Source organism: Acanthopagrus latus, chromosome 14, assembly GCF_904848185.1.
Source record: "Acanthopagrus latus isolate v.2019 chromosome 14, fAcaLat1.1, whole genome shotgun sequence".
Taxonomy (NCBI): Eukaryota; Metazoa; Chordata; class Actinopteri; order Spariformes; family Sparidae; genus Acanthopagrus; species Acanthopagrus latus.
This window is the reverse complement of record NC_051052.1, coordinates 1,207,641-1,226,661: the sequence shown is the minus strand read 5'-3', so window position 1 is coordinate 1,226,661 and position 19,021 is coordinate 1,207,641. Positions and strand designations below refer to the sequence as shown.

General features: G+C 41.5%; 1 protein-coding gene across 2 annotated transcripts in view; it reads left to right on the top strand.

The window, feature by feature from the left end:
* Positions 1-16,315, top strand: part of large1 (LARGE xylosyl- and glucuronyltransferase 1) — a 108,797-nt gene extending 92,482 nt beyond the window's left edge. For both annotated transcript variants that reach the window (XM_037122363.1, XM_037122362.1), the window contains 5 exons: positions 1,642-1,805; positions 6,998-7,276; positions 7,448-7,594; positions 9,206-9,401; positions 12,102-16,315. In XM_037122363.1, coding sequence (XP_036978258.1) covers positions 1,642-1,805; positions 6,998-7,276; positions 7,448-7,594; positions 9,206-9,401; positions 12,102-12,299 — 984 coding nt within the window. In that variant the 3' untranslated portion in view covers positions 12,300-16,315. The remainder of the gene's footprint in view (positions 1-1,641; positions 1,806-6,997; positions 7,277-7,447; positions 7,595-9,205; positions 9,402-12,101) is intronic.
* The last annotated feature ends 2,706 nt before the right edge of the window (positions 16,316-19,021 follow it).

Below are 19,021 nucleotides of genomic sequence, written 5' to 3'. Positions count from 1 at the left end.
CTGGGCTCCTTCAGGGCCACAGGGCCACTGCAGCCTAGTCACTCAATTCAGCTCCACTAATCACATAGTTTGAAGCTGAGCATCACCACACAGAAAGTCATGTGCTAACAGCCCTTCAGCCATGTCTCTCTGCTGTTCCTTAAAGAAAAATGGCTGTGTGTGGAACTCATTATCACTTTAATTACATAAACCTAAGGAGGCTGACATCCATTCATACTTTGGTTGGTGTTCTCTATGAACACATCGGTTTATGATGTGCACACACTGCACAGAAGACTGTGCTCAGCAAATCCTGCAAATCACTGCATCACTACATCTCATCAGAAAGTTGACAAGAGCTAATCAGGAAGAATTAATTTAAAACTGCATTTTATTTGCAGCTTGGTGCTAAATTGACTTATGTCAGTTTAAAGACCTGAATCTGTGGTAAGTAGTGCCTCACAGAAAAGCCCTCAAAACTTCTCTAGCATAACCACCCCAATGTTTCACTACACACTCTCTCTCCTAATGCACGTTCACTTTAGACCTCTAGTGTCAATATGAGTCATGATTAATGTTTGTTTCATGGGATGGATGGATTTGACACTGGAGTCCATGATGTGTTTATCATTTCCTACCAAAACCTTCTTTTTTTAACCATCAGGACAATTGTTACTTATCCTAACCAAGTTGCTTTTGTTTAAACCTTGATGACGAAAAATGCCTCGGGGCCCTGACACACTGATGTTGAGCAGACAGTGAGCATATGTGACCCTTGTTTCCCTGCATGTTTCCCACTCCATTGGCACAAGTCAGCCCTTGTCAACAGCTTGTCAGCTGGGCACATTGTTCAGCAAAGCAAGTCAGTGCACAAGAAGATAATAGGCAAAAGAGATGGAAAGCCCCTTGAACACATTGCTGTACTGGTGCTTTGGATTAGAATTCACCAGAATTGAAATGGCACCAGTGTTCAACGAAGTGGGAATGAGTCTCAACAATCAACTATCTTTGTCCAGCATCACCCCTCCTGCCTTTATCCTTCAGGTCTGTGGTTCCATATATGGAACTACAAACTATTTTTAAGCAAGACACTGAATGGCATAATGCTGTGGTTCGTTAAGCTAGTCCTTTGTGATGTAGTTATTTGCCGTCTGTGTCAGTGTATGTGAATGGGTGAATGAGGAGCAAATTGTAAAGTGATTTAATAAAAGCAATGTATAAATGCCTATTAGCATATATGAAGTCATTTTAGTTTGTTTTAGCTCTGTTTTGATCATTGTGCAGAACATATCCACTGAATATGTATGGTGGAATTTAACCGTTAAATCACTTTTTTGTCTAAAGGAAAGGTTAATTAATACTAAATGTCCATAGATCAGAAATTCATAATAAAGATAGTCATAATTGATATCAACCGTTCTACGAATATATTTTATAATGGTGTTCTCTGGGGAAAATGCTTTGTAGGCCGCAGGGGAATTTTTCACTGCAATATCTTGAGTGGTAACTAGGCAAAATCTGAAGCAAGGCTGAGCTGCACCCTCATATCCCAGTCTATAACACATTTATGACTCTGATGCAACAACCAAAGTCTGCAGCATCATCATCAGTAGTTAACTTTCTGGTGCAAACTGTTAGTGTCCATCTCTTCTCTGCCTGCAGCTCCAGAAGACTCTCTCAGAGCTGGACGAAGATGATCCTTGCTATGAATTTCGTCGAGAGCGTTTCACCGTCCACCGAACCCACCTCTACTTCCTCCACTATGAGTATGAACCCAGCTCTGACAACACTGACGTCACTCTCGTTGCCCAGCTCTCCATGGACAGGTACTGTTCTTCACCCACAGCGACAAAGCTCAGACAGTATTTACATTTACGGCACTTAGCAGACGCTTTTGTCCAAAGCGACTTACAATAAGTCTGTTTGTCACAAGAAAGAGGCATGCTATGCAGGTCGAGGTGAAGTCTGAACAAATGAGTCTTGAGGCTTATGCAGCAGATGGCAGGTGATTCCGCTGTCCTGACATTGGTCAGGATTTTGGATTAAGGTTCATCCATCTTCTTGATACAATGATGCAAATGTGTAGTTTCTCCCAAGGAGACTTAAGGTAACAAACATCCAAGTCACAATGGAAAAGACTATGTTGTTTCAACTTCCAGCAGTGAGCTAAAGCTAAAAACCATAATGACACTTTACAAAATTTCCAATGGGAGGAGCATGTGTATTGTCCATTGAATATAAAAACAGTGGACAGAGCCACAGCAAGGTTAAAGCAGGTGGTACCAACCACCTCTGTCCTGTTATTTTTTCCATAAATACTCACATTTGAATACAGTGGAGTAGGCGACCAACGCACCATAAATAGCTTCAAAGACAAATTGTGAAAGTACATGCCTTGTTCATGGTGCCTCTGTTACTAACCATGTTGAATGTTTTCTCTGTATCTGCTGATCCCTCTCTTGTCCACGGTCTTCTTCATGTTCATGCAAACTCATGAAAGCCCGCCGAGAATCCTGGCTAAGGGTGTACATGGGCAACTAATCAGGTTTACATTTCAAGTGACAAGGGCCATTTACAAGCCATTAAGCACAATGGTTTTCAGTGTTCTACGAGCACCATGCTGAGAGACAATGGGCCATATTGACAGATCTGCAGGATCTGATGAGCCATACAACATTCAGCTTTTAGTGGATTTGAAACACCCCACTGTCTTTTAATAAAGAGCAATATGTAAATTCTGGAGATTCAAACAAAATCCATGGATTTATAATCAAAGAGGGGCGGCTGTGGCTCAGGGGTAGAGCCAGCATCTTGTTAGCAGAAGGTCGTTGGTTCTATTCCACTGGTCTGCATGTTGAAGTTACGTTTGGCAAGATACTAAACCCCAAACTGCTCCTGATGTGCTGGTTGGCACCTTGAATGGCAGCCACCACCATCAGTATATGAGTGTATGAATAACTGTAAGTTGCTTTGGACAAAAGCGTCTGCTAGATACCCTAAATGTAAATATTATATGCTAATATCTGTCTTTGTTTCATCATTAAAGGTGAGCAACAGGATTGTAAGCAAATCTGACATCCATTTCCTTCATATACAGTAGTTACATGTATCTGCTACCTGTTCCTCCATTTCTATTCTTATGATAGGATAAGGGCCATTTGAGTTACTCAAGTTTATCCCTGCAGACATTTGAACTGGAGTGAATTAATGTCTTGATTAAAGTCACTAATGTCACTGCTTAGGACAATCAGGGAAGAACATCATTTATCTTAGAAACTGCTTTTATTTGTCTTTCATCAGACCAGTACACTTTGGATTCATCTGATTTCTGGAGCTGTAGTGCTCCTTCACATCAGAACATAGTATAGAAAAATGAATTTGCACGTCCTAATGAAGATAAGCCCCTCCGACTGGGGACTTTTTGTCTGCGATCTCCAACAAACATGGCAAGTGGAAGATAAGGGCTTAAACCCTCTGTGAACTTTGCATAAGGGGATGTTAGTCAGAAGCAACAGAAACAGAAGGAACAGGAATAGGGAAAAAAGATTTTAAATTATTGTTAATTTTTAGAAATTAATTACAAGGTTGAGTTTCCTTGGCAGGGGGCTGATAGACAAGTTGTCATAGCAAATACATCTCAAACATTGTCAACTTTGCAGTGGAAGCAATATAATTGACATTAGTGACACTATTGACCTAAGTGACAACAGTCATAAACATTCATAAGAATCCCTATTTTCATGACAGGTCTCATGTCAGTTTTATACATAACCTTTTATGCATAAGACTGACATGAGAGTGTCAGTGTTAACCAATATGTTCCTATGAAATATAGTAGGGTATAAGTATAAAGTAGCTAGTGTCTCAAAGGGCCTTTCTAATCAATTATTTGTTAAAAAATGTATTTGTGAAATATGTTGGATGTTTTTTTTGTTTGTTTTTTCCAGTAGAAAGCTCTTCCATCCATTGACATTGATCTGTCTTTAATGTTAAATCAGATCAAGCTGCATTCAGAGTTAAAAGGATAAAGTTAACACCAAATTACTGCACTGATCAACATAATAACACAAAGAAATGACAACTGGCCCAATAAAATCAAACCTACATTAATGCTACTAAATGGCTAAAATGTATAGATGTCTTCTTGTATTTTTGAATGACAAATTACTTGTATTTTAATTAAATTTGATTTAAGATTAAGATGTATTTGTGCCTATCCATGATTGTCGGTTAATATGTTTTTTATCAGTTAAATTCTTAACAGAGTTTTTATGTGATATAGTACATTTTCTTTAATTAAATCTGAAATTGTAATGATATTAATATATTAACAATATTACAGCAGGATAAACAACATTGTTAAAAGTGTTCACCAAGCTTTGCTGCTGCTGAGTCGCTCAAAACTGCAAAACAGAGAGAGAAATCTTAAACATACAGTTCTGACAGGTGTCAGACTACAGGCATGTTTGAGATACTGCCAATTCTCAAAGTCAGCAGCTGCTAGGACTTTCTCTGCACAAAGTGTGTCTTTTTATCTCCTTACCTCAGCAGAATGACAATGGATTAGTTTCTGTTTTGGGGATACAGAGATTCAGTTTGAACAAAATAAGAAAAACAATGGATTTACAAGCTAAAAGCAGCAAGGCAGCATGAAAACCAGTTTGAACCCAGGAATGTAAAAACAACATCTGTTAGTCTCAATTTTACCACCTTATACTGTGTGCCTTTTTTGCCATATTGCCTATTTTTTTTAAATTTGATTACATTTTGTTTCTTTTTTTTGTGCCATTAATTATTTGCTACAGCCAGTTGTGTTCAGTAGCTCCTCTCTTCATGTCAGGACACTATGGAAGGCAATCACGTAAATATTTAGAGCTGATAAAACTATTTTAATTGGGGATTATATAAAAAGGTGTAATAATATTTTCACTGTGTTCCATTTCCCATACTGATGAGCCTCACATATTCACACACTGATTGGCCAGGTGTGTGAAGATGAGTGAGGAAGCAGTTTGAAGTTCTCTCTAAAGCTCCTTGCACTTGCACAAGCCTTTACTTTTTGTCTGAACAACCAAGTGCAACACCAAGACAGGCATTTGGTTTCAGTTACCAGTAAGGCTGTTTGGAGCAGCCATAAACACAATACACTTCATATGATAAGTTACTACAACATTATTGTCTGCAACCATCTTAGCATGCAGAAATCTGACAGCAAACTTCTTTTTCTTGCCACAGTGAACATTTTATTTTTGAAAGGCTAAACCCCAACAAGCAGAATATTTCTTTAGGTAAAACCGTGTTGTGGATTTTGAAATGCATAAGTAATGATCAGATTACACGAGAAGAAGTGATCCTACCCAAAACTAACTAAAGCTTTAAAATAAATGTAATGGGATTAAAGTGTAATATTTGCCACTGAGATGTAATGTTTCACCATCTCATGGAAACCCTGCAATTGAATGAATGGGCATGTCTACAGTGGAATCAAGGCACACGCCCTGTAGGAGGGAGGGAGGACTCCCAGCCAGCAGCCAGCCGACTGCCAGCCAAAAGGGTAATCAGATGGGAGGGTAAAACTGAGGCGGATCTTACTGTAATATAGCAATGATTCCCTGGAAAAGAGGGACACTGGTAGAGCCTTTTCTGATATTTTCACAAGTGCTCGCAGCAACTGCACAAGACATTGGAGCACTCTGAAAAAGTTGGTGGGTGCAGCAATTTTTCTTTGGTGGCGGCCCTCCTAGGCTCTCTTGCTGCAAAGATTCTGACCCTTAGATGAAATTGCTATATGAGCATGGGCCTGAACCCTGTTCTCTGCAAGGCTGGAAGCCTGGCTGATTGTTATGTCAGCGTGGAATGTCAGCAGCAGAGTGATGAAGCTGAGAAATTTAGTCAAAACCACTGCAGTAAGAGAAAAGCAGACTGATTGTTTCCTCAAACATGTTTTCGTATAATTGTAATTTAGCTGTTATTACCTATTATGTTACCAGTGTTTCTTTCTACATTGTTGTCACCACCTAATTCCCTTCCGGGGATCATTTAACTCCCACATTATTCAAAGTAATTGACAAAAAGGGGCAGACCATGGTGGAAGGAAATACTTGGATCACTGAGCCATTACCTGCAAATAGCTGATCTTAGGAGTGGTGACATGAGTTCCTTCATCCATCCCCACCCTGAATTTTGAGGGTGATTGCTAATAATGCTCAAGACAAACATTACTATGACCATCACATTCAGGACTCCTGTACGCTTGTGATAACAGAGTGGCCTCTGTTCCTCTAAGGGTGAAATCTTTCAGATGGAGATTAACAAAACTTGGTTTTACAAACCAAAGGACGGAGGCTTCAGAATTAAAAACACTGAAATATACCTGGCTCAGTAAACAGAGACATATATGAATTATTTTCAGATCCAGTATCACCATTATACTTTTCTCTTGTGTTTTCAGCAGACTGAGTGACACTGAGTAGAGGCTGTAGTTGACTATAGTTAAAGAGCAATTTTTCAAAGCAAAGCTAATTCTCCATCTGAGGCATGCTGTTTCAAGCTGCTTTGTTGTTTGATTAAAGATATATCAGGGCTAACTCTTGGTTTCATATCATCACTAAAGTGATACAAACACAATTGGCTAATTGTGATGATTCTTTTGTGTCACATGTCTCAGGTGACACAAAGAAAATCACAAAGAAACAGTTTCAAAAAACAGGGTTAAATACTCAACACTTACATTCCAGATTCTGATGAATAAATGACATAGACCAGGACACAATCTTCACATCTTGGAAGAAAAATACTCTACCCTGTTGGCTGATGCCATTTAAGTCTTCTAGGAGAAGTTTCATGTAATGTGACAACCCTCCATTACACACTGTGCATTCAAAAACATCTCCAGCCCTGTTTGTCAGCAGGATGATTCTTTTTTACTTTGGAGTCTCTGTTTCAGTGTGTATTGTGTAATGAGTTTATTGTAATACAATTAGTGATGTCACTCATCCCTGTGTCCCGCCCTCTGCAGACTCCAGATGTTGGAGGCCATCTGTAAGCACTGGGAGGGCCCCATCAGCCTGGCCCTGTACCTGTCCGACGCTGAGGCCCAGCAGTTCCTGCGCTATGCTCAGGGCTCCGAGGTGCTAATGAGCCGTGGAAATGTCGGTTACCACATTGTCTACAAAGAGGGACAGTTCTACCCAGTCAACCTGCTGCGAAATGTGGCCATGCGGCAGGTCAACACACCCTACATGTTCCTGTCAGACATCGACTTCCTGCCGATGTATGGTCTCTATGAGTACCTCAGGTGAGGTGATAAACAGAAATCAGAGGGAAAGAGTCTTAGTTGTCAATGTTCCTGACACTTTTATGTTTGACTTCATTTCCTACAACATGTTTTATGAGCTATTGTACATGCACACATGTAATATACATTCTGTAATCTTATCAAATTCTCTGTGTGTTTGTGTGGTTGTAGGAAGTCGGTTGTCCAGCTGGACATGTCCAACACCAAGAAAGCTCTGGTGGTTCCAGCATTTGAGACGCTGCGATATCGTCTGTCTTACCCAAAGTCCAAGGCTGAGCTGCTCTCTCAGCTGGACATGGGAACACTCTTCACCTTCAGGTGATCCACGGCTCTCTTACTGCAGCCAGCATTGTTTCAGAATCTTAAGAGTTTTCATTAAAGAAAACACTACGGAATCTCTTTTCATTTCAAAGTCAGAGTGAAAGTCGACTTTATCATCAGTGCTGCCATATGTACAGGACACATATAGGATTGAAATGCTGGCTCTCTCAGACCGCCAGGTTGGCATGTACAGGTACTAAAATAAAACAACAAGGATTTATAAATACCAGTCAACCAATTGTGGATTTTTAAAGGCTACGAGAATAACATTAGTTAGAAAAGAAAAAAGTCAATAGCCAATTAACCAACAACCTTGCCATGGTCATAATCTACAAATAAAGCTGTCTTATATATAGTTATATATATATATATATAGTTAAATTTAATTTTACTGTAAATGATCACATGTGCACCATGACATTACCATGACCTGATGAACATGGCCCAGCTGGTTGTTTCCACACAGTCCTGGCCCAGTTTTGTTTGTTTTTTTTGCTTTCTGCTTGTTGGAAAATCAACATGCTGGTGTAGATTTGGTAATACTGATACTTTAGTTCAGCATGTTTGAGATCCCCAGCAAGAATGAGAAATCCCGCTGGGTGAGCGGTCTGCTGCTCACTGATAGTGAAGGTCACTACCACGTACCTCATCTCTGTTGTTTTTATTGGAGCTACGAGTTATGTATGAAGCTACCAGCAGAATAGCTGTGAACTTCATCAACAGACAGAGAGGCTGACACTTCATGATCACACTGTCCACCAGCAATGAACAATGTTTAGAAACCACCACAACAGAGAACATCACTGATGTAAACACATCCAGCACTGACAGCAGCCTTACATCCTGCAGCCAAAGCTCTGTTTCTCTGTGGCACTGAAGCCGGTCTTCTCGGTTCATGAGCAGAAGTTGTGTCAGTCAGTAATACAGTTAAACTGCTGCTGAAGCAAATACAGAAACAGTTTCATGGTGTCTCCATTTTGACCCAATATGTTTTTCTAATAAGTGTACACGTGGAGCTAAGTAAAAAAAAGTTTGATTTTGTAATTTGGTCAAAATTACCTGTTGTTATGATTTTGACCTATCTTCATCCAAGTGGGTTGAGTATTTAACCATCACAACTATATATTTTAATTAAAATTAGCTCTATGTTTTTTTATTGCCATCATCCTCATATTTAACAGTGAAGGCAGACAGACACACTGTGGACTAGGTGAGATTTTTCTCCTGCGTTGCAAACAGGCAGTCACACCTCCTGCAGTCACACTCACTTTGCTTCCACGGCCAGAATTTGAGGTCTGTAAATAGCCCCTTAATCTTGGTGGTTAGAGGAGAAAGAGGTGTTATAAAATCATGGACAGAAAAAGAGATAATACTTTTTTTTCCTTCACAAATGATTTGGTCTACAATGTGAGGTAAATAAACAGTCTATCAATAAGTCTAGACTTTTAGACCTTCTGTGATACAAGACAGAGGTTTGTTATCAAAATGCTGTCTGATGTTTTAGAAACTATAAATCTAACTTCCTCTCAGAAATACTGGATGTAGAAGCATAGTTCACCCTCCCTCCAACAATAGCTTGATAAAACCTTTTCTTACCTCTCTTGCCAGGTACCATGTGTGGACTAAAGGCCATGCACCGACTAACTTTGCCAAATGGCGGACAGCTACCACACCCTACAAGGTGCAGTGGGAGGCTGACTTTGAGCCCTACGTCATGGTAAGGAGGGACAGTCCTGAGTACGACCGTCGCTTCGTGGGCTTCGGCTGGAACAAGGTGGCTCACATCATGGAGCTGGATGCACAGGTAACTCCTCTGTTCACTTCACTCCTACTGTCTGCCCACCATGTAAACTTAAAAAAGCAAATTAATTGTTGTAAAAGCAATAACCATTTAGCAGTTATTTCTGTAATGTTTCTATGTTAAGCAATCAGTTTTGTGCAATATTCATTTGGTGCTGTAGTTATCATTATTAAGGCTTTATTAAGATGTCTTTGGTCAGATGTCGATGGTTTACTCAGTATCTGCCTTTGCACTGACCTATTCAATGAAATGCCAACCTCTAATGAAAAGCGTGTGAATATTAACAGCCTCACTGTGTGATTGCAAAAAGTCGTGGTTTCTGATTTTTAATGGTTCGGCAATAAAGCTGGGAAATGAGTGATAATCTTATTACTGAAGCTGAACCCAAACACATTTCATCATATTAACAAGGATATTTTCTGTGTGCTGTGTAAAGTGATACTTACAGAGAAAATGATGTGCAGTTCCTCTCAGCACCACAAAGCCTTTGACATTCAGCCCATTGTTTTAGCTTTTCCATCCACAAACTTTGCTATCATTGGAAGCTGTTTCACTTAGAATCTCTGATACACTCACTCCACCCTAGCTGTCCAGCACTCAACAGCTAGTTATTAGCAAGTCTGGAGTCAGTCATTCAAAACTCAAGACTCTTTTTACTGACTTCAGAGTGACAAGTCCTAATCTCCCCAATCCCAGGACAGTCTCACCTGTTAGTGCTGCAGTCTGCTGCTGTGCTCTCTGTGTGCCAGCATAGAGAGGATTCTTCATATGCTTCATGTCACCTTGTAAAGATAGTTATTCAGTCAGTAAATGGTTGCAACCGCTGCTTTCTTTTGAAGATAAAGCCCAAACATGTTGAGCATGTAGGCACTCTGTTCTGTCCTTGTGCTACACCATCATGCAGTTGAGTTCAGTTTTTTTTTTTTTTTCACGTCAACATCACGTTATTGAGTAACATTGGGAAAATCTATCTTTGACATTTTTTAATCAGATTAAAAGTGTAGGATTTGAACTGGAATACGTGTTTGTGTGTGTGAGAAAGAGTGTGAGACAGAAACACATGGTCTCTTCATCTCATCCTCTGAATGAGTGGGCATTTGTTGAATCAGAGCAACATTTGTGAGTAAGTTACTGGATGTCCTGATACTCTGCTGTCACCACGAGTTGAGCTCTGAAACAGTTGTAGTGCTTCGGTGCTGTTCCTGGAGGCTTCACAGGACTTGGAAGTTGACACAGTAATAAAACATTGTAGCGACAACTTACCCAGCGACAGGAGCCTAAAAAGCATTTCTCCAGCACACAATAATGAAAGATGGAGCAGCTTTAAAACAGGGGCTTCACATCTGTGAGCATCACTACCTCCACGAAATGACTCGGATTTGAACCTTACTATTAAATTAGTTAATTATATTCTAGTTATTGGAGGGCTAAAATGACAGTTAGCTGAAAGTATCTGGTTCACTTTTACAGTGGGTGCTGTTGCAGGAGGGCTCTGGGTGACTGACTTGAATATTCAACTCTCTCTGGTTAGTGACTAATACAAACTCGAGTCAGTAAAAAAGTCACCAAAGTTAGTAAAGTTTCTTCACCATTTCATCCAGAACCATCAAGGGGAGATATTTCAGTGTAAACCAAAAATGTCATCCTAATTGTAGCTCTCAGGGGGAAGTCAGGGAAACACCAAAGTCAGTAGGTTTCAGCCTCTGGGGACCATAAATCCCTGTGCAAACTGTCATGATGATGCATCTATTAGATGGTGAGATACCTCAGTCTGGACCAAAGTGAACTGTGAACTGAGAACATTGCCATCCCTATAGTTAGTTATTTACAAAGTAGAATTTCTATATTACTCAAATCGAACCCAACCCCTTCCCTGAGAAGGTGGGTCACTATCAACTGTTATCATAATGGAAGGCAGACAAACTCATGTAGCCAAAAGAGCAGTTTGTTTGATTGTTAGTCTCAGTCCTCACAACTCAGGAAAGCCATCCATCCACCCTACAGGGTAAAAAAGGAAAAGTGAATAGAAGTGAATGTTAAAGTATTGCTGTAATATTAAATAACAAGGTGATGTTGGATGGACACATATGTTGTCTCATACATTATCTCAATCAGCAATCAATAAATCAAATGCTCTGACACATAGAATTAAAAATATATATATAATAAACCTGTCCAATGATTTTATTTGACCTGTATCGAGTGATTAAACAGGTTACCTGAATATCTTCCCACGTACTCATTACGAAAGACTGGATTCTTCCACAAGGACGTATTAGTCTTAGTCGCACAATTTGAAGGAGAACGAGCAGCCAAAATTTCAAGGCACATTCCTACGAGCTTTATAGCAGTGAGTAGCAGTAATAGCCATGTTTGCTGTTTGTTGGTGTTGTCAGTGTTTTCTTTCATGTGAGTCAGATGTAGTTAGATATGATTAGTGATGTGATAGTGATGCGCTGCTCTCACAGTCTCTGAGCCAAAGAACAGGGCAGCAAGACATCTGTTCGACAATGAAATGTTGAGCATAGTAGCTGAAATGTAGCACTTAGCCTCAACTTTACACTCTATACCTCCAGTCCAACTTGGACATCCAACTGATATGTATGTATGTAACATACCAGGTGTTGAGTTTACAGGTCGAGGTGGTTGTAGTTATCAGCTGTCCTCAAAGTTCGTCCTGATCTTTCCTCTCTCTCTCTGCAGGAGTACGAGTTTGTGGTTCTGCCCAATGCCTACATGATCCACATGCCTCATGCGCCCAGCTTTGACATCACCAAGTTCCGCTCCAACAAGCAGTACCGGGTCTGCCTGAAAACCCTGAAGGAGGAGTTCCAGCAGAACATGTCGCGACGCTACGGTTTCGCTGCCCTAAAGTACATGACGGCTGAGAACAACAGCTAGCCACCACTGCAGACCCTCACACCCCCGGCCCTGAACTACTGACACTCAGCGGGTCAGGGTGGAGGGGGCACAGGAAACGGACAGCCCGTTTAAGGCCAATGGAGATACTTTGAGAATTGAGTCCCTCAGACTTTGTCAGAACGTTTTACCCGCAGTGTGGAACTGCAAGGGTCTCTGTGTCCATTCTTTGTCCTCTGCTGTGGGTTGAAGAGATCATCCAGGAGAAGATCTCCTCTGCCAGGATGTCGAAGTAGTGAAAGACAGCATGAGTGACTGTGAGGCCTGGGTCCTGACTCTGTGGGCTGCAAGACTGGCCCTGAAATCTGACAGACAGCAGGCAAAGGAAAGCAGACATTTAATGCCTCGCCATGTTTGTGAGACCAGTGAGTTGTGGGCCGTGTGTAACATTGTGTGTGTGTGTGTGTGTGTGTGTGTGTGTGTGTGTGTGTGTGTGTGTGTGCGTGCGTGCGTGCGTGCGTGCGTGTGTGTGTGTGTGTGTGTGTGTGTGTATGTGCCTCCAGGACAGCACTTAGCAGAGAGCTAAAGCAGAGCTAAAGATGTGAAACATAGTGGGCTTACATTCTGTTTGCACGCCTCCCAAGTGCCAACAAAGAGCAGCGGCAGTCTGACTGACAGCACACCCCGACTCAAATGCAAATCGTCACCAGGCGGTGAGATAAGACAAAGCAGTAAACATGTCCACACAGATTTTGAAAATCTCATTGTGACGAGTGACACACACTCAGATACTGAGGCGAGCAGCCAGCCAGCCGACCATCTGCTGCAGCTTAATTTGTTTGATAGCTGATACAAATCAGAATAAATCTTTCTCCTCATATGACAAGGGATGCAAAGTGCAAGGATGGCTGGAGGTCGTCCATGCGGTTGATATTCAGGGTATCTCCACATCAGCCTGAGTGTGCTGCTAGAGAATGTTTCCAGTGTTTTGTTACATCCACAGGATCTGACAGCAGCTGGTGCGGTTTCCTTTTTCCGTGTTGTGTTTGCTGAAGTCCTGTCGCCCCACCACACTGAGCAAAGCACCAGCCCCTCACCTTTCCTTACAACAATCCATATTATTTATCAGTGTGTTTACAGTCCTGATGGGTGGAGCAGGGAGGGGTGCTGTCGTCTTCACACATCATCTGGAGTGTCTGAAGTGGACAGGAAGGAGAGTAACTACTCTGAAAATCAACCACTAGCAGTCACTCCTTCTTTCTCTCTGTCTTTCTCACTACGGCCATTAGTGTGACAACATCATGGTGGCATCCATTAAAGCTGCAGTTATGTGTGACCTCCTGTTTGTGTTGCTACACACAGTCTGGCTGGGTGTGGTGATCCTGATGTGGGTGTGTTCTGCCTCCTCTGCCCAGCTGTTATTACTGCTGTAGCACCTGTGACAGACAGCTGCCAGACAAATCCAACCCAGTCATCACCGTAGACAGGACAAAGAGTCTGACTGTCACTATGATATTAAACATTGTAACCAATAATACATTCCCTATTTTTACACCTATTATGCTTCCTAAACAGAAAAATCCAACTGTACTCCATCTGACTTCAAGTTCCCCTCTTTTACTGAATTAAGACAAGCTTAATGGACCGATTAGCTCGTCAGAAATCACTGCCTTCGAACTATACATTAACTCAACAAAAGTGACCGAAACAGTCTCGCTTTGTCCTCCCACAATCACCTCTGGTTTGGTTGAAATAAATCCTCAATTCTAAAAGTAAGATGTGAAAATATTGTGCTTTGAAGTGTTGTTTTCACCCCCTGATGGACCCTGCTGGCTGTGGTGACATTTCATGATCTGAGTTTGACTGACTCCAGCTAGCATATTGGGCCATATAGCTCTGAGCTACAGCAGCTAGTCGCTACAGCCAAAGATTGTTACAGCAAAGAGAATATGGAGCAACAGGACATAGTTAATGCTGTAGTTTTAGAGTTCCCTCCAAATGTAGGCATTTTCTTATAAACTACACTGTTCAAAAATGTACAGGGAATGTAACTGGTGGATGATAAATCGAGGTATCAGAGAAATATTATACAGGGCCTGAAACGACAACCAGTCCTGGTTTTACCTGCTGTGTGTCAGGGTCGTCTCTGCTCCTGTCCACATGATGGCGCTGGTGCAGCTGATGCTGTTTGCTAACTGAAAGAAAAACCGGACGGAAGAGGAAGCAGAACTAATGCACCCAAGTACAATTAATTTAATTTCCTGATGATTAGCAAGACAAAAGTTTCATCATCTTTATGACTCTGTCATTCATCTCGCTTCACCTACATAGATCAATTAGTAGCTAAATTGATCAGGGATCAGAAAGCCACTGCAACAGCCCACTCCACCATTTATATGATCATTTGTTGGAGAAATGGCAGCAGTTTCTTTCTTCCGGTCACTTTAATGTGACTGGAGGAAGGATGGTTCATTTAAGTGTTGCACCAGCTGCTATTACTCCAGGTGACAGACCCTGGAGGGTCCACTTCCACACATTCCTCACTGATGTAGTTACGCTGAGGAGAAGTGGAAAGAGGAGAGAGATAAATGCATTAACACCTTAACCTGATCAGAATGCATCTCCCAGAAGTGCTTTGAACAATGTAGATTTCAAGTTCAATCACACATCTGCCATCTTCATGACCAAGAAATATGATCAGTAAATATGTAATTCTCTAATACAATTGTAAACTCCAGAAGGACCACTTTTACATTCACACATACATTTTAGAGCATTTATCAGACTCTTTTGTCCAAAGCGACTTACAATAATAAATACAGTCACATACTGATGGTGGTGGCTGCATGTAAGGTGGCGATCAGCACATCAGGAGCAGTTTGGGGTTCAATATCTTGCCCAAGAACACATTGACCTGTAGACCAGGAGAATCGAATCAGCGACCTTTCGATAACAAGACGCTGGCTCTACACCTGAGCCACAGCCAAATAACTAGATATTTTTATGAAATATTTCAATACACCACACACATTTACACAAATTGACACCTTTGTTTTTGCTCCTATTGTTCACGAGTTGAAGCGCCAGATTTAAGACTTTGATAAGCAGGCAGAATTAGTCATCTCAAATTTGAGGACAAAATTGTTTAAATCCATGTTGAGAATCTGCCCTCTAAAGTCATCTACAGCCACAAACTGTGGTCAGGTAACGACCCTGATGAGGCGAACACTGCCAGACACACAGATGAGCTCCCTAACACTCTTTCTGACTGTTGGTGCAGAAAGCTTTGGTTGTGAAAACCAACTGTTGCATCAGCTGTTTGGGTGGCTGCTGTCAGGCCATCATGCATGCGACCAGTCCGGCACACTCTCCATACTGTTTAATCAGCAACTTGATATGTGACACCTTTCAGGTGGATGGATTATCTTGGCCAAGAAAAGGCGCTCGCTGACACAGACTGAAGTGAAATAAGACATTTTTGTTCAGAATCTGCTCCAGAGTTCTTTAGTCTGCATAGAAAGTCTTCAGTCTTTGATTTGAACTTGTGGAAAATGTAACAGAAACAAAAGTGTTGCGTGTATATTTTTGTTGAGTGTAGTTTGAAAGTGTTGGAGGCACTACCTTGTTTTTTAGCTTCTCCTCAGATTTCTGTCTAGGACCTGAGACACACTAGATGCCGTTTGTGTGGAGGAAGAACATCTCAGTAAAGTTTGCTTAAACTGTGCTGAAGTTCATTTTACCAGTGGCTGAGATCTCAGACTGGTTGTTCCGTTGTGAAACTAGAAGCTACTCTTCCTCTGTCTCTGTCTCTGTGTGTCTCTCCGTCATAACGGCAGTCTCTCAATCCTGCAGGGCTCAGTGCAGTCAGGCAGGTATGTGTGTGAGAATACACTGTATGTCTGGTCTCATATGCGTGATCAGTATGCGGGGGTGTGTGTGCGTGTGTGTGTGTTTGTTTGACTGTTCTGTATGTGTGTGTTGGCTGGGAGGAGCTGCAGGGTGGAAGTAGGACAGTTCTGACTGATGCTGCTACCTGAATAAAAGCAAAGAGTCAAACACTTCTGTTACTCTGTTTCATCATTTCTCTCTGCATGAATATGAATTTAGCCCGCTGAGCACTCACTGTTACACCTCACACACACACACACACACACACACACACACACACACACACACACAGAGAGAGAGAGAGAGAGAGAGAGAAGTACACCTCTGTGCATTTCTACTTGTAGGAATTCCCTTGAGTTTAACACAAGTTTGGTGCTGCTGTTTAATGTGCCCATCTCTGGAGAAGCTTTGTCAAGTTGAGATTAACCCTGATGATGTTATTGTGATATAAAAGTTACTTATCTTTGGCTCTGGGACGAGACATTTCTCACAGGAACCCTGGGGAGTGGAGTTTGGAAGACAGAAAAACCTTGTGTTTTCTAGCTTCTCTCTCTGTGGCCTGTCTGTGGCCAGTATTGAAGGACTGACAGGTGAAGTGAATAACATTGATCAACTGGTTACAATCTAATGTACTGCAGGGAAACCTTGGATCCTGGCATTCATTGAGATGCCACTCGACATGTATCACCCTCCCAAACATTATTACAGACCAAGTAATGTGTAGCGGACACACCTGAGCAGTGTGTGTGGTGTGGTGGGGACTGTTGTCATCAGATAGAGCTCCTGCCACACTGCAGCGCTTGTCAAGTGGCATCCACAATATGTAATATTACCAAATGATTTATCATATTAGGCAGTATTTGAGATCTCTGATAGTTCCGTTTGATTAAATGGTGTCCTCTGGCAGTGTATATGGAAATGAAACTCAGGTATAAGGGTTACTGATCAATTTAGCAAATGCTGTGCTCTGTTTTTTCAGCTCCATGATGCATTTGTACATCAGTCTGGACAAAAGCATCTGCCAGATGAATAAATGGAATTATACTGTCTATGTGATGCAGGTATGAGGAAAGGGACTTTGAAAGAAACTTCCTTTTAAACTGCTTCTTGTAATGGTGTACACTATATGGGAACCTTTGTATTGATTAGTTTTTATTTACCATTTTATTTCCTCTGATGCCAAGTCTATAGAGTGTTCTCCAGCCTCAGGCCCTGCTGTGGGGATATCTAAAGGCTCTTAATGGAATGAGGGCAGAGAGAGGAGCACCCGGTTTATCAGCTCCCTGGAGTCTGACTGTCCCCAGTAGAGCCATCCCTTAACCTCCCTTTAATGAAGGTCCCACAACACCATTTCTCTTATCGGATAGGCTATTAAAAGTTTTAGTGGAGCCGCTCATTAATTCAATTTAAAATTGAATGCATGATTTTCAGCTGACTTTCTGACGAAACTCAGAGGATCGGTTGGCCTGGCGCTGATGTACTGTTGCCTTTGAAATTTTAAGACTGCATGCACTGCTGTTTGTAGTAGAACAATGAGGAGTGATGTGTCTGCCGAGGCTTTAAAGGAAAACTTACACACTGAGCAGAGGTAAGATGTCCTTCTGTTAAGATCCTACAGAGATTTTCCTGGAAAGGTAAATGTCTAAATCTAATCGATGTGAGATGAGCTCAACGTTGACAATCTATCTTTGCTCGCTGGCAAAATGAACTAAGGTGCTTGTGGCATACAGAGGGAAAAAGAGAAATGTCTGCACAGATGATTTAATTCTCTTTTTAAGACAATGTTTTGCTCCGCAATAGATTGTTCAGGTCTTCCTTTCCTCCTGAGAAGTCCAGCAAGAATCAAGACAAAAGTCTCCGTCTACTCCAACCATCTGAGGACGTCAGCACCCATTGTTTTAACTTTTATGATGGAAATGACAGGACTATCTTATTAACCAGGGCCAGTAACTGTATGTAGCTTTACTGTCTTTTCCTGATTGTTTCTTTGGGGTCTTTTGAACTTGGTGTTAACATTTTGCTCATGTGGCTAATTGTAATTGCTAATCTCCCACAGTTGGGCTGATGTCAATGTGAATAGACACTGTGTGAATATTAAAGGCTCATTTGAAGTTGAATGTGGGTTCTAGAACCTATGCCTTGAAACTATGCAAGTGGCCTACACCACATTTATACATTTGCGGAGGCGACACCCTTTGCAACGATGCCACATGAACATGCAGCAGCTGGTAGCTCCTTTATGTACCTTTTTTTCCTCTCTGCTTTATTGCTGAAACACCTACTGCCCATGGCAGAAATCCTGTTATCATCATTGGTAAAGAAAGCAGGTGTTTTGGATTAAGAGCAGCAGACCTTGGGACCATCACGGCTGGCCAATCAACATCAGAGACTGTTGTGCTCACAGAGACCTGTCGTCCCTCGCACTTGACGGATGGACCGTGTTCTGACCGACAGAGTGCAGGACTACAGCTGGACGAGGAGAGGTGGACTGTGTTCATAACCACAGCTGATGGACAGTGTCATCACCATCTTGTTGCTGCTGCTGACATTCACCCTGATGCAGATTTACGTGTTTGTCTGTTTGTACATAAATAATTGTGTGTATGTTCTGTAATTTGTGTAGCAGGAAGGCGTTTGCAAACTTAATTTTGCTATATGACCCTGTGTTGTATATTTACAAAAATGATCTTGCCTCTTGTACATACATTTAAAAAAGAGCTAATCTAAATCTGAAGCGTTATAAGACGATAGTTGATATTTTCCTTCACTTCCGTTCGTTCTGCCGGCTCAGATAAAAACATATTGATCTCAGGTCTTCCTGGAACTCAGACCTCAAACAGACTGCAAACTAAAACCAGAAAGTTTACGATACCAAA